The sequence below is a fragment of the Notamacropus eugenii genome, chromosome 4, assembly GCF_028372415.1.
Source record: "Notamacropus eugenii isolate mMacEug1 chromosome 4, mMacEug1.pri_v2, whole genome shotgun sequence".
Lineage (NCBI taxonomy): Eukaryota > Metazoa > Chordata > Mammalia > Diprotodontia > Macropodidae > Notamacropus > Notamacropus eugenii.
The window spans coordinates 57,622,486-57,637,199 of record NC_092875.1 but is presented as its reverse complement, the minus strand read 5'-3'; the positions used below and the strand labels follow the sequence as shown (position 1 = coordinate 57,637,199).

At 44.7% G+C, this 14,714-nt stretch overlaps 1 protein-coding gene and 1 pseudogene across 1 annotated transcript in view; one reads left to right on the top strand and one right to left on the bottom strand.

Moving 5' to 3' along the window:
* The window catches only part of LOC140499583 (cytochrome P450 4F2-like), a 72,641-nt gene that overhangs the window by 36,282 nt on the left and 21,645 nt on the right, over nt 1-14,714 (bottom strand). Inside the window, exon 2 of the mRNA XM_072601196.1 lies at nt 12,823-13,039. Coding sequence (XP_072457297.1) covers nt 12,823-13,038 — 216 coding nt within the window. The 5' untranslated portion in view covers nt 13,039. The remainder of the gene's footprint in view (nt 1-12,822; nt 13,040-14,714) is intronic.
* Nucleotides 13,144-13,988, top strand: LOC140502193 (dolichol-phosphate mannosyltransferase subunit 1 pseudogene; annotated as a pseudogene).

Genomic DNA, 14,714 nt, shown 5'->3' with positions numbered 1-14,714 from the left:
GCTCTGTATTATCTCCATTTGGCTTATAAAGCTCTTCACAACCTGGCCTGACTAACTTCTCCAGCAAATTATACATTTTACTCTTTGCCTCACACCGTATGAAGGAATCAAAGTAGCTTTCTTGTTGTACCTCAAACATCTCCTATCTCCATGCCTTTGCACTGGCTGTCCCTCCTGCCTGATGCACTCCCTCTTCATCTCTCCTTCTTAAAATCCTTGGCTTCCTTCAAAGTTTGTGTCACCTTCTATAGGAAGCTTTTCCTGATTCTTCCTTACCCCTAGCTATCACTGCCTCTCCTCCAAAAAAGTACCATATGCATTTTCTGTGTGTATAAATATATACATGTATATAGTCTGCATATGTCTTATACATGTATATGTTATAGTATCTGAGGTAGGCAGGTGGCACAGAAGATAGAAGCAATGAGCCTGGAGGCAGAAGGACCTAAGTTCAAAACCTCCCTCAGATACTTACTGGCTATATAACCTTGGGTTAATCTCTTTTTGCCCCAGCTGTGTAATGGGGATGGTAATACCACCTACCTCCAAGGTTTTCATGATGATCAAATGAGGTATCACAGTGTCTGGCATATAATAGGAGCTATATAAGTGCTAATCATTTGTTAGTATGTTAAATTTGTCATTTGTTAGTATGTAGGTTCTTTGAGGGCAGGAAGTATTTTACTTTTGGTATTGCTTCCCCAATGACTGACATAGTGATTTAAGCAAACACTTTAACAAATTCTCATTCATTCATTGATAGAGAGAAAAGACAAGTCCAGAGGGAAGGTAACAAAATATGTAAAAAGAAGAGAGGAAAAGATAGAAAATAGGAGCAGGGAGCTCAGGGAAAGTAGCTGGAGTCCCAGAACAATCAAGTAAAGGAACCAGTAAAAGACTGCCTCCGTAGCTTGCCTTAAGGAACTCTTGTGATAACCTAACATATTTATAATTTGATGCTATTAAATCATAGAGTTTTGGACTCAGGACATTAGAAGTGGGAGAGATTCAGAATGTCAGAGCTAGGTGGAAGCTTAGAATGGACAACATAGACATTCAGAAAAGGACCTTAGAACACAGAATGTCTGAAACTGACCAGTCCTTAGTCAGTCAGTCAAATATTTTAAAAGTGCCTTAAGAACATTTAATATGGGCTAAGCATTTGGTGATACAAGTATCTTAGGACAGAAACAGAAACAAAATCCAAACTGGAAGGAGCTTAGATCAGAGAATATTGGCACTGAAATTATACTAACCTACAAGAGAGAGATATCTGCCATTAACGAGGAAATCACAGGGCAGGGAAGTGAGGGGTTGGAGAGGGTGAAATCCTGAAGACCAGGTCAGGCCAAGAGTTAGGGTTCCTCAGATTGCCAGGATTCAAGGGAGTCATGCAGAAGTGGGAGGACTGAGAGCAGTAGAGATCCCAAGATGGGGAGGCTGGTCTGCAGCTCAGAAGGACCCATTACCAGGAGCCACTGCAGACTGACTATTATATGACACAAGCTGCTTTCCCAAGCCTGCAGCCCCATATGGTGGCAACATGCACTCCCTGCCACTACGCTGTTCAGATTCAAACTTCATGGGTTGGGCCACAGTGCCCCCTGGTGGCTTAGAAACCCAAATTCCTGGTCTTATTTTGGCTTAAAGGAAGGGAAGGGAGAGGTTGTGATTGTCGTGATTGTGTTATTTTATTATAGTTGTTATTATCCCTTTTACAGATGAAACTGGCTCATAGAGGTTGTGACTGGCTCAGGTTAAAGCAAACAATATATCTCAATACCTAAGCCAAAAGAGACCTGCAACCATCTGGGAGATCTATTGGGGTAGGAAGATGAAGCTTAGCCTGTTTTCCCAAGTTTGAAAGTAGGAATAGTAGGAAAATAGAAATAGGAATACATATGAGATGGAAAGTAGCAACCAGTGGAGACAGCTTCTTATCGGGCTATATGTAAGTTCATCCTTCGTTGATGAAGAAGACCATGCCATCAGAGAAATGATGACATGACTTGCTCTTGACTTTGTTTTGAGTGAGGGAGGGCTGTGCAGGTCACCAGCCTCACTTCTCCTCCAGAGCCATCTGAATCCAGTGACCAGATATTCATCAGGATGACTGGAGATGACCCAGGATGAGGCAGTTGGGGTTAAGTGACTTGCTCAAGGTCACACAGCTAGTGAGTGTCAAGTGTCTGAGGTGAGATTTGAACTCAGGTCCTCCTGACTCCTGCACTGGTGCTCTATCCACTGCACCACCCAGCTGTATCGGGCTATAACAGACAAAAGGAAAGTGGAGAAATATTCATTTTAGCAAACAGTTGCTAAGACTATTTCTATTAGTTACTTTTGTATTCCACTTTCTATACCAATTAAATGCCATTTGCGGATGCCATGCTGTTGTTTGCCTCGGTTCCTATTAGCACAATATTAATTAAATATCTAGATCATGTTGGTTTTAGAGATCCACCCTTCCACACTGAAATGAGGCTAAAACTACACAGAGTTCACTTACCAGAAAATCCTCAAATAATTAAAAGATTTGGTGATTTCAGCAATTCGAGTGTTCCTTCTAATTGGTACTCTGCTAAGTACTATTACAAATATTAGCCCATTTAATCCTCACAGCAACCCTGAGAGGTAGGTAATATTATTACCTCCACTTTAAAGTTGAGGAAACTGAGGCAAACAGAGGTTAAATGACTTCCCAAGGTTACACAGCTACTAAGGATGTGAGGAAGGAGTTGAAGCCAAGTCTTCCTGATGTCAAGCCCCACCCTGTGGCCCCTGCATGGCCTACTTGCCCAGGGCAGGATGGCTGCTTAGCAATAATGATAACAGATGACAGTGAGAAGGTCTAACTACTCAACTTTATTTTGTGTCTGTTTTTTCTTCCAAGGAGAATGAACATTGCAGTAGAAAAGACAAAGAAAGTAACTAATGGGAAGAGTAGGACCCTAGGATAAGTAGGGAAATGCTAGATCATGGTCTAGCAAGATCAGATGAGCTACACTTCCTCAGCTTGAAAGAACTGGAAAAAGCAATTGCTAAACCATTGTTACAAAGATCATGGAGATGGGAGAAGTACCGCATGACTAAAGAAGAAAAAATTATAACTATAGTAATGCCAACAATAACCACAGCTAATATTTATAAACTAAGGTTTGCAAAGTATTTTACATATTTTATCTGATTTGTTGCTTACAACAACCATTTGAGGCAGGTGCTATTATTTCTCTTTTGCATATGAGGAAAGGAAGAAAACCCCAAATGGCATCATGAAGAGTTGGACATAACCAAAAAATGACTAAACAGCAACAAAAATCATTGAAGCTTATTCATTGAATAGGTGTATCTCGCTCAAAGACACCTGAAAGGGTTAGGGCCTCCCATTGCATCCTGGGCCATCCCCAGTCATCCTGATGAATATCAGGCCACTGGACCCAGATGGCTCAGGAGAAGAAAGTGAGGTTGGTGACCTTGCGCAGCCCTCCCTCACTCAGATCAAAGTCAACTGTAAGTCACGTCATCATCTTGAGGTCATGGTCCTCTTGGAGGACGAACAACAAACACAAGCATAGTTGTTTACTTCAGTTTCCTCATCTGTAAAATGAGCTGGAGAAGGAAATGGCAAACTATGCCAGTGTCTTGGCCAAGAAAATTTCAAATGGGTCAGGAAGAATTGGACAGGAATGAAAATGACTGAACAACAGCTACCTACAACATCTAGAAATCATGCTAATCACTGGAGATACAAAACCTAAACAGAAATAGTTCCTACCTTCAAGGAACATCAGGACTATATAAGACTATTATATACAGAGATCAAGGAATACACGATAATTTATGGAGGAGGAGTGCACTAACAGTAGAGGAGGCTTCCCCTAGAAAGTCGCCCTTGAGTAAAACTTTGAAGGATTTTAAGGATACCTAGAAGTACATGGGAGATTGACAGTATGAAAGCACACCAGGAATGGAGATGCCAAGGTCTACAATAATTAAACAAATTTAGCTGGAACATAGGAGCGAAGGTTCGTTGCCAAAGAAGACCATGCCATCAGAGAAATGATGACATGACTTGCACTTGACTTTGTTTTGAGTGAGAGAGGGCTGTGCAGGTCACCAGCCTCACTTCTCCTCCAGAGCCATCTGAATCCAGTGACCAGATATTCATCAGGATGGCTGGAGATGACGCAGGGTGAGACAATTGTGGTAAAGCGACTTGCCCAAGGCCACACAGCTAGTGAGTGTCAAGTGTCTGAGGTGAGATTTGAACTCAAGTCCTCATGACTCCTGTACTGGTGCTCTATCCACTGCACCACCTAGCTGCCCCAGGAGTGAAGGAGAATGAGATGAAATCTAGGTTTGGAGTTTTTTGGTTGTTGGGTTTTTTGGGGGGAGGGGCGGGGGGGGGGGGGGGGGAGATGTGTGAACCTGTGATTGAATCTAAGCAGAAAGCTCTAAGGGAGGAATCTCCTTCTGCCAACGCAAATCAGCAGTTTCTGACCTGGGAATGCCTGGGGCTCTAAGAGGTAAAGAGCCTTTGAGCTGGTGGAAACTGGTTTAAGTGGTACCTGGCTGGTTCTAGTCTCTAGGGCTCATGAAGGCTAAATTCATCTGACAGTCCCCAGATCCCTGGCCACTTGCTTGCTATGGCATTGTTACAGTGGGTCCCTTCCCTCATTTCTCATATCGATTAGACAAAGGAAATACCAAGATTTCACTGATCCACCAGTCCCACTGCCTTCCCCTCTTGGATTGGGGAAATTGGGGGAGGGAGGAGGGGCAAGAGTGGAGTAGCTTGTTGCATGTCTTAGAACTAACACTTGGGGGTGCTCCCGCACTGCCCATCCCAGTGGTCATCCTGATGAATATCTGGTCACTGGATTCAGATGACTCTGGAGGAGAAGTGAGGCTGGTGACCTTGTACAGACCTCCCTCACTCAAAACAAAGGCAAGTGCAAGTCATGTCATTATTTCTCTGATGGCATGGTCTTCTTTGGCAATGAAGGATGAACACACACATGAGGAAAGGAAGGCCAAGAGAGGTTTGATTACTTGTACAGCATCACAGAAAGTAAATCAAGAGAGAGGATTCAGGTCATTCTGACCCTAAGCCCAGTGCTCTATCCACTGTGACAGGAAGGAGGATAGAGTCTCCCAAATGTAAGTCAGTGAGATTGTTTTCATTTCCTGACAAAACTCTAAAACATGGTAATCAAAGGGACTTAGAGTGAGCTTGGGCAACACTAAGAGGAGTACGTCTTCAAAGAACAAGGAAGATAGTCTGACTGTCCTTGGTCCAAATCAGGCTACATCTGGAGTACTGAGTTCTGTTTGAGGTGCCATGTTTTAGAGAAGACATTGACAATCTAGAAAATGTACAGAGAAAGGGTCCAGTATGATAAAGAGACTGTACATGGTGCCATACGGGAATCAAATGAAGGAACTTGGGATGCCTAGTCTGGAGCAGAAAAGACTTGGGAAAAATGGGAGCTGTCTAGATATCTAGAAGAAAGGGGGGACTTGTCCTGCCTGCCACCCAGAGAGCAAAACTAGGAGCAACCAAAGGAAGCTGCAGAGAGACTAATTAAGGGTTGATGTAAGGAATATCTTCCTAACCATTAGAGTAAAAAGGGCCATTTTGGGAGGTAGTGAATATTCTCAGTAGGAGTCTTCCAGTGAAGTTTAGATGATCATTATTGAGAACAGAGTGGATGCTTCTTCAGGTTAAATACCCTCTGAGGTCCATTACAACTCTTAAATTCCCTGATTTCTCAGACAGAAATTTTTAACTTGAAGGATGTCAAAGTCCAACAACACAGTAGGTCCATGTGAGGCACTAAGGGTCCAGAAAGGAGTCAGGGGAAGTAAAGAGAGAAAAGAGTTCAAGTGATGAAGGAAAGGGGAGGACTCATCTGCCCACAGAACACTCAATCATACTGTAAAAGACCTGCTCTCTTGGGTACAGGGGACCAAGTAGATAGAGAGATGGAGGCTATGTCTTGGACAGGGACCCAATAAGAGGGAGTCCTAAGGTAGAGGAGACAGGAGAGATCACCTCAGTTTTTGAGGGACCTGGGTCCCCAATAAAGACTAAGCCGAACTCCCTCTCATCCTGTGATGGCTCCTGGATTCCACCTGGGGTCTTTGCCTTCTTCCTATCTCCACATCCCCCTGAGAAAAGCAATACCTTTCTCCATCTCTTGGAGGTTACTGATGAAGAATTACTCCAAGGAGTAAGTATAGGGTGACTCTTGTTATATTAGCACCACCAAGTGATGGGGTACAGGCCCAAACCAAGACCTTTTCCCCTTGGATCAGGAGGGCTTTTGTCACATTAGTCTGAAGGGCCCCTGGAAAGTCTGACCTCTGGAGGGGCTCCTTGGATTCCCCTTCCATTTCTCCCAGGCCAGATACTCCTTATCTTCTATTTAGCATTCTTTTGATATTCCTCTCTTTGATCCTATTACCAGCCACTCCCATCAGGATCCTCCCTGGGTTTGATCTATGGAGACCATCCTGGGACCCCAGACTACCTGGTGACATCTGCTTCTGGCCCAAACCCTCCATTGTCTGATATCTCCTGATTGCCTCCAGCTGTTTCCAACACTTGACCAGTCATCCCCTCCTTGGACTTCTCCTCAAGATCCTGCCTAAACCCCTCCTCCCATCACTCTAGACTACCAGACCACTCCCAGATCCCTCCTACAGTCTTTTCTGTATTTAAGGTACATTCTGCCTCCATGAAGGAACTCAGACTCAATCCAGCTCAAACTCTGTCTAACTGAGATTCTATCTGGCCCACTTGTGAATATAAGCGTTACAAATGCTTAGGCTCCTTAAGAGCCAACCCAAGGTGGTGAATCTTTAATAAACTTTGTCTTTCTTGGCTTTAAGAAGGCTTGAGCCAACTTCCTAAACTCATCATATGGTTCCCTGAGATGAAAGAACTGATAATCTCAAGTTATTCCAAGACTGGAAGGTATGTAAGCCTCCCCATCTCCCTATCCTCTTCACACTCTCCAAACACCTTTGTGTGGGATGGCTCAGGTCCCTACATAAATCAATTACTCAGAGGCCTCTCAAAGTGATGACAGAAAAGAGTTTTATTCGATTCTCGAGAATCTGGACAATCCCACAGCAGTTCACCTGGAGTAGGAAAGCCGAAGATAAAAATCAGGACAGTGATTTATAAACCCTAACGCAAGTCCCTCCTCCCCCCCACTGACCATTATCCTCATTAGCTGAGGATATGGTCTTACATTCTAGACACGAAATCTAACCAATCCCTTTGAAATGAAGACACCGAGGAATTACGCAAGTTTTGTCCAATCATTGAGACCCCAGTACACCACACAGTTTTATACCTTATATGGAACTATTCTATTCCAAAAACACTGCAGCCCCGAGCCTCCAGGCCCCACCTCACCCTTGGGAGAAAACCACAATCTGAGGAGTCTTCACCAAGTCTATCCCACTCACCTTGAAAGCAGATTTTTGGACCTGGTCTCAGGTCTCTGTATAGGGCAAATTCTCTGAATTACCTGGGAGCTAGGGAATTAGAGAAATGGCAATTATCAGGACTTTTTTGTCCTCTTATTTTTGTTTTTGTTTTTTGAAGGCTTACTCCCACATCCTCCTTTACAGAGGGAGGGACTTCCAGCCCCACTCCAAGTAATGGGTTAATTCTCTTCAGTTCCAAAGAATTCGCCTTTGGGTTGTCTCTTACAAAATTGGAAAAAATTTGGCTTCTCTAAAGAACTTAAAAAAAGTTGATGTTCTTTTGCAACACACTTTGGCTTTAGTATCACCTGAAGAACAATGAAGTGTGGCCCATTTTGGGGACCTTACAATGTAAAACTCTTTTACAGTTAGAATTATATTGTCACCAAAAGGAAAAATGGATAGAAATACCTTATATAAGGGCCTTCGTCAAACTCTCTCAGGACCCCACTCTCAGAAAAGATTGTAAGATGCTTGTAGCCAGAGCAACTCCACAAAAGGACAATGGGGGTGAATTGGACATTAGGGTCTCAGCCTCACCTCTCCCTTATCTCTGTTCCCACCATCCCAATTCCTATCCCCACCACAATCTCCCCCAGCCCCTCCCATCACTCCTTTACCTCCCCCAACCATGGCCATCCCTTCTTTGCATTGGTTTCCCTTCCGTTTTCTTGTACTCCAACCTCCCTCGATTCCTGCCTCATTTACCTTCCACATCTCCTATCCTGTAAATCCTCCCATGGCCTCTCCCCCTCGGCTACCCCAGCTCAGCTCCCAGTCACGGGCCTTGCTGAGGTGCCTCCCTCTGCAGTTCCTTTCACTGGGGCAACATTCACTCAGGCCTCAGGCCCCACCCCCACAGCAGTCTCTGAGGTATCTCTCCCTTTAACCCCTTTGCCTCCTCAGGTGCCAGCTGATCTTTCTCCTTGCCAGCCAGATGCCCTGGCTTTGCAGCCCAAACCAGTTGAGTCAGCATTCCCCAGTCCCTTCCTCATGAAAACTGGGACTTCTATCTCTCTAACCAAGCCCGGGCCCCCACAGTGCCCTCAAGGTTTTTTCCCTTGAGGGAAGTGCATGCTCCATATTTCATTCAGGTTAAAGAGAAACTAGGGAAATACTCAGAAGATTCCACTAGGTTTACTGAGGGTTTGGGGGATATATCCCTACAATTTGAACTTTCTTGGAAGGATCTGCTTATTCTTTTCTCTGCCTGTTGTACCATTAAGGAGAAGGGGAGAATTTGGGAACATGTCCAAAAGATTGGGGATGGCATGGCTAAGAATGAGCAGCTATTATTCCTGCTAATGACCCAGGATGGGATTATCAAAAAAGTGAGGATAGAGGAAAGAGAGACTGTATGGCAATTTGCCTGTTAGAAGGCCTAAAAACTGTATTTCAAAAACAAGCAAATTTTCAATAAGTTAGGGAAATTCGTCAGGGAGAAAAGGAAAACCCTGCCCTTATTCAAGACAGGCTAGCAGAAGCTATTAAAAAGCATACAAATTTGGATCCTGACTCCATAGAAGGGACAGCAATCCTTAGCGTGTATTTCATTAATCAGTCTGCCCCAGATATTAGGAGGAAGTTGCGGAAATTGGCAATGGGACCCCAAACACCTCAGGTCCAATTACTAGAGATAGCCTTTGGAGTCTTTAACAACAGAGACTTTATTGCAGCAGAGCAAAGAGAATGAAGAGGAAGGGCCAGGGACAGGGAACATGCTCAATTCTTGGCTGCTGCCATGGCCAGGAAAAGACCCAGGGAGCACCCCTCCAGGGTGCCCCCTTGGAGGAAGGCTGGCCTACTTGGGAAATGGGGAAACCTGCTTTCGATGCCACAAGGAGAGTCACTGGTCCAAGGAGTGCGCCTCCAGGGCACCCCTCCCAGAGAGAGCCCCAGGAGCTAATGCCTGTGTGACCAGGAGGGACATTGGAGGAAAGATTCTCCCTCAGGTTGGAAAAGTGATGGAGTCACCCCCCAGTACCCTGTCTTCTAATCTTCTCAAGACTTGAAACAAAGGGAAAGCCTAGGTGCTGGCAGTGCTCCCACTTTCTCCACCTCTCTCTCCAAGCCCTGGGCAAAAACAAAGGCTGAAGGTAAGGTTACCCACTTTAACATGGCTAAGTTCTCTGCTTTAGCCAGTTACTCTGGCCCTACCCGTCCCTTGACCCCTCAGGTCATAGGCATTGAAGGGGAAACTAAGGAATGTCTCCAGACATACCCCCTCCCCAGCCTGCTTGAGGATCTGTTGTTTAAACACTCCTTCCTTATGCCCTCCTCTGACCCTGCCCCCTTGTTGGGAAGGGACCTGATGGTGAAATTGGGGAGCCAATTTTCTCTAGTTAAACCTCCCATCTCCCTTTGACCTCTGTTCACTACATCTTCCCCGGTTTACTTGAGAGTGTGAGAGACAGTTAGGCCAAATATGTGGGACACTGGAATTCCAGAGAGAGCTACTTCTGCCACCCCAGCCACTGTTAGTCTCCCAGACCCTAAAGTGCTCCCCCATCTCAGCCAGTATCTGATTAAGTCTGAGACCTGGGAAGGACTACAACCTTTAATTGAAAAATTCCTTAAGTATAAAATCCTTGTCCCTTGTTCATCTCCATGCAACACTGCAAGCCTTCCTGCAATAAAAGCCTAATGAAGAATATTCACAATTTATTTTTGTTTTAGAATGTACTTTTCCTGGGGAATCAAGTCCATGTCAACTAACATGGACAGTCTTGCCTCAAAGCTTTCGAGTTAAAACCCTTATTTATTTGGCCAGGCTTTGGGAAGGGATTTAAAACACCTGAAACTAGCAGGCAGTGGCTTAATTCAGTATTTGCACGATATGCTTATTTGTAGCCCCACCCAGGCGGGTTCTTTGGCTGTTGCCACATAAGCCCTTAATTTCTTAGGCATTCGAGGCAATAGGGTCTCTTTGAACAAAGTCCAGATGGAATGCTAGTCCATAAAGCATCTGGGCCATGAACTCACGCCCATCTCTCTCTCCTTAACTTCTGAGAGAAGGACAATCCTATCTATCCCTGTTCCAGCCACTAAGAAACCAGTTCGAGTGTTTTTAGGCATGGCTGGATTTTGTAGGCTCTGGATTCCTAATTTTGGTTTTATTGTTAAACCCCTTTATGACCCTACTCAGGGCACCGACTCAGACCAGGCTAAAGCTTTTGACACTCTGAAAACTGATTTGCCCACCACCCCCTCACTAGCCCTACCCAACCTAGAAAAACCTGTCATTCCATGTTGATGAAAGGAGAAGACAGGCTTTGGGAGTCTTAATCCACTCCTTAGTACCTGACCTTAGGCTAGTTGATGTTTCTATTTACTCAAAATATGTTTTCCTTGTTCTATATAACCATGGAGCAATCTGGAAAGAAAGGGGATATCTGACAGAAAAAAACTCCCCTATCAAACATGCCCTCCTAAGTTTCGGTCTTGCCACAGTTTTCCTTAGTTCCCTCCAGTGAGAATATTTTTTTCTTTTTACTTCTCTCTCTCTTGTGAAACTGTTTCTTTTTGAATTGGCAATGACAGTATTAACCCTTTTTCTCCTCCTCCCTGATACTTTAAATACATTTGGCCTCCAAAAGTGGGAGGATAACTCCTTGGTCAAACAGGGAAACTCATTAGGAAGGGGGGAAGTCGACTTTTGCAAAAGTTCCCCTCCCCAATACGACTTCCTCAGAGGTCTATGCCACCCCTTTTATGTTGGCGATCCCCCTACGGGCTACTCTTTCCATCTCAACACCTTGCTTAGAAGTATGTCCGGAACTTTACATTGACCAGCTGTACCAAGTGTTCCAAGGGAGCATTTCCTACTTGCACCTTTGACAGCCTCCTTCCCCCTACTCTCCTAATAGGTTTAAGGCACAATACCACAGCTCCTTCTAGTTATAAAACTCTTATTGATCTCCTAAAGATACCCTTCTCAACTGGGAGCTTAATGTGCAACCATTGTGATCCTTGGGGCACCCAAACTCAGACCATAGTAATGCCCCCAAATCATCTTCTTTATGGGAATCCTGGCTTCTTTCTATACTTGCCCCCCATTCTTATTCCTTTCTTAAATTCCTTGCCAGATTTGTCTTTTCCAGAATGCAAGCCATCAACTTCCAGATGACAGCCCAGGCTATACACCAACCTCTGACTGAATCCAAGGTCTCCAGCCCACTGGACCTGGTACCACCCCAGGTTCTGAAGTTTGACCCCTTGAACAGGATCCATCGAGGCAGGTACAGCTCTATGCCCCTTGCCAGCAGGAAGCAGTTTCAGAAGCTGAGACCTTCGCCATTTACCCCAAAAGAATTTGGGTCCGATCTGTTTGAGGGGGGAATGATGGTGTACAGGCCAAAGTCAAGACCTTTTCCCCTTGGATCGGGGAGGGCTTTTGTCACATTAGTCTGAAGGGCCCCCAGAAAGTCTGACCTTTGGAGGGGCTCCTTGGATTCCCCTTCCATTTCTCCCAGACCAGATACTCCCTATCTTCTATTTAGCATTCTTTTGATATTCCTCCCTTTGATCCTATTACCAGCCACTCTCATCAGGATCCTCCCTGGGTTTGATCTATGGAGACCATCCTGGGACCCCAGACTACCTGGTGACATCTGCTTCTGGCCCAAACCCTCCATTGTCTGATATCTCCTGATTGCCTCCAGCTGTTTCCAACACTTGACCAGTCATCCCCTCCTTGGACTTCTCCTCAAGATCCTCCCTAAACCCCTCCTCCCATCACCCTAGACTACCAGACCATTCCCAGATCCCTCCTACAAGTCTTTTCTGTATTTAAGGTACATCCTGCCTCCATGAAGGAACTCAGACTCAATCCAGCTCAAACTCTGTCTAACTGAGATTCTATCTGGCCCACTTGTGAATATAAGCGTTACAAATGCTTAGGCTCCTTAAGAGCCAACCCAAGGTGGTGAATCTTTAATAAACTTTGTCTTTCTTTGGCTTTAAAAAGGCTTGAGTCGAATTCATTCGAGAAGGATCTAGCATGTCAGTATTTCAGGTTCCCCAGCACCCCTAACCTCATCACAAGGACATCAGAGAAACAGAGCACCCAGCTCACCGTTCCCTAGAGAAGGTCTACTCAACTCCTCAGACTCTCAGTTCCCCATTCTAGGCTCAAATGTTCAGTTCCTATCATTCCCTCAGGCTCTTGGTCCTTCAGTGCCTTCAGATTCTGTGTGTCCCCAGACCTTCCAGGTCTCTTCCCACTGATAAGCTCAGACCCTCTACCCACTGAAGCCCACAGCCTCTTTATCCTCTGAGCCCCCCACCCCTATCCTAGGCCTAAACCTAGATGTCCCCACTCACCACTCCTGCATGGCCCTTAAGCCAGCTTCTTAAGGGGGGTTCAGGGAAACATCGAAGTCTGCGGGTCTTGATATAGAATTGGTGGAGAAAGGTCAGGCCTTTGCCCAGGATCCAGATGCTAAATGTCAGGAAAAGCAGGACCAAGGCTGAAGAAGTTTTCGACTCCAGTCCTGGCAGGCCCAGCTGGTGAGACAGCCACTCAGAACCAGGCAGCATCCTATAGTGGGAGAAATAGGGTGGAATAGAGGGGAAAGAGAAATAATGATGAGTTACAAGGTGACAGGCCAAAGGGGAAGCCATGGGGCAGGGAAACAGGGGAAAATGTGGAGAAAGAGGGCTTCCCTAACCAGTGCAGGGTCCCTGCGAAGAGGAGGGAAGAAGGCTCCAGCTGAGGCTGCAGGAGTGGAGAAGTACTCGGTGCTTCTCCCCATCTACAATGAACAAAAAAATTTACCCCTCATTGTGTGGTTGTTGGTGAAGAGCTTCGAAGAAAGTGGAAACAACTATGAAATTATCGTCATAGATGATGGAAGTCCAGATGGAACGCAAGAAGTTGCTTAACAGTTGGAAAAAATCTATGGGTCTGATAAAATTCTTGAGGCCCAGAGCTAAAAAGCTAGGACTGGGAACAGCATATATTCGTGGGATGCAACATGCTACGGGAAACTTCATTATCATTATGGATACTGATCTCTCACACCATCCAAAATTTATTCCAGAGTTCATTAGAAAGCAAAAAGAAGGTCATTTTGACATTGTTTCTGAAACTTGCTACAAAGGAAATGGAGGTGTCTATGGCTGGGATTTGAAGAGAAAATATGTCGGCAGAAGAATCAACTTCTTAACTCAAATTTTACTGAGGCCAGGAGTATCAGACTTAACTGGAAGTTTCAGGCTATACCAAAAGGAGGTTCTACAGAAATTAATGGAAAAATGTATTTCTAAAGGATATGTCTTCTAGACGGAGATGATTGTTCAAGTTAGGCAACTGAATTTTACCATTGGAGAGGTTCCAATCTCATTTGTGGATCAAGTTTATGGTGAATCCAAGTTGAAAGGAAATGAAATAGTCTCCTTTTTGAAAGGACTATTGACTATGTTTGCCACTACATAAAATGATGCTATTCATTTTATATTTAAATTATCATGTTCATTTCATTTTAAGCATAAGACAAAAAGATCTGGTTGCTGATTTTAAGTTGTACTCTTAAACCATAAACAGTAAGGTAAGGTAAATTTCGTATATACCCTAATTTTTTTTTCTGGAGGCCAATGTATTCCAAAGTGGATTTCACATCCATGTAAAGAAAGAAGGAATATTCTTTATGTCTGTTTACAGTTGTAATAAGATTTATAAGTAAATGTTATAAGACTTTTGGTTTGGATAAAAAACAATGTGGAGAAAGATACAAGAGGAAGAAGGAGAAAAAGGGGCAACCAAGAAGGGAGGGATACAAGAAGGGAGGTGATAGGAGAGGAGCAGGGTTTTGAGATCAGAGGGAAAAGTGACAAGGTAGAGAAAGCCAAGAAGGGAAAGGGAGGAGACAGGGAAAAGGTGGCAGGGAGAGAAAGGCCATGGAGGAATGAGGAAAGCCAGGGTCTGTGTTTGCCGTGATTACCTTCTCTGAGTCTCCCTGTCCTTCAAGGAACCACACTGAAGCAAGCATCCTTCCCCCATATTCTTGGGAGGCAAAAGTGAAGTATGGGAAGTATGCAACATGCTACAGGATGGGAATGGATTGTCTTGAGGGGAATGGGAAGGGATTGTCTTGAGTCCCCAGGAGCACTGCTGGAGGAATGTGCCCCTGTTTTCAGGTTCCTATCGGTCTCTTTCTGGCTCCCCTTTTAGGCTTGGAACTCGAGTGCTTTGTGAAATACAACATTGGAGCTGG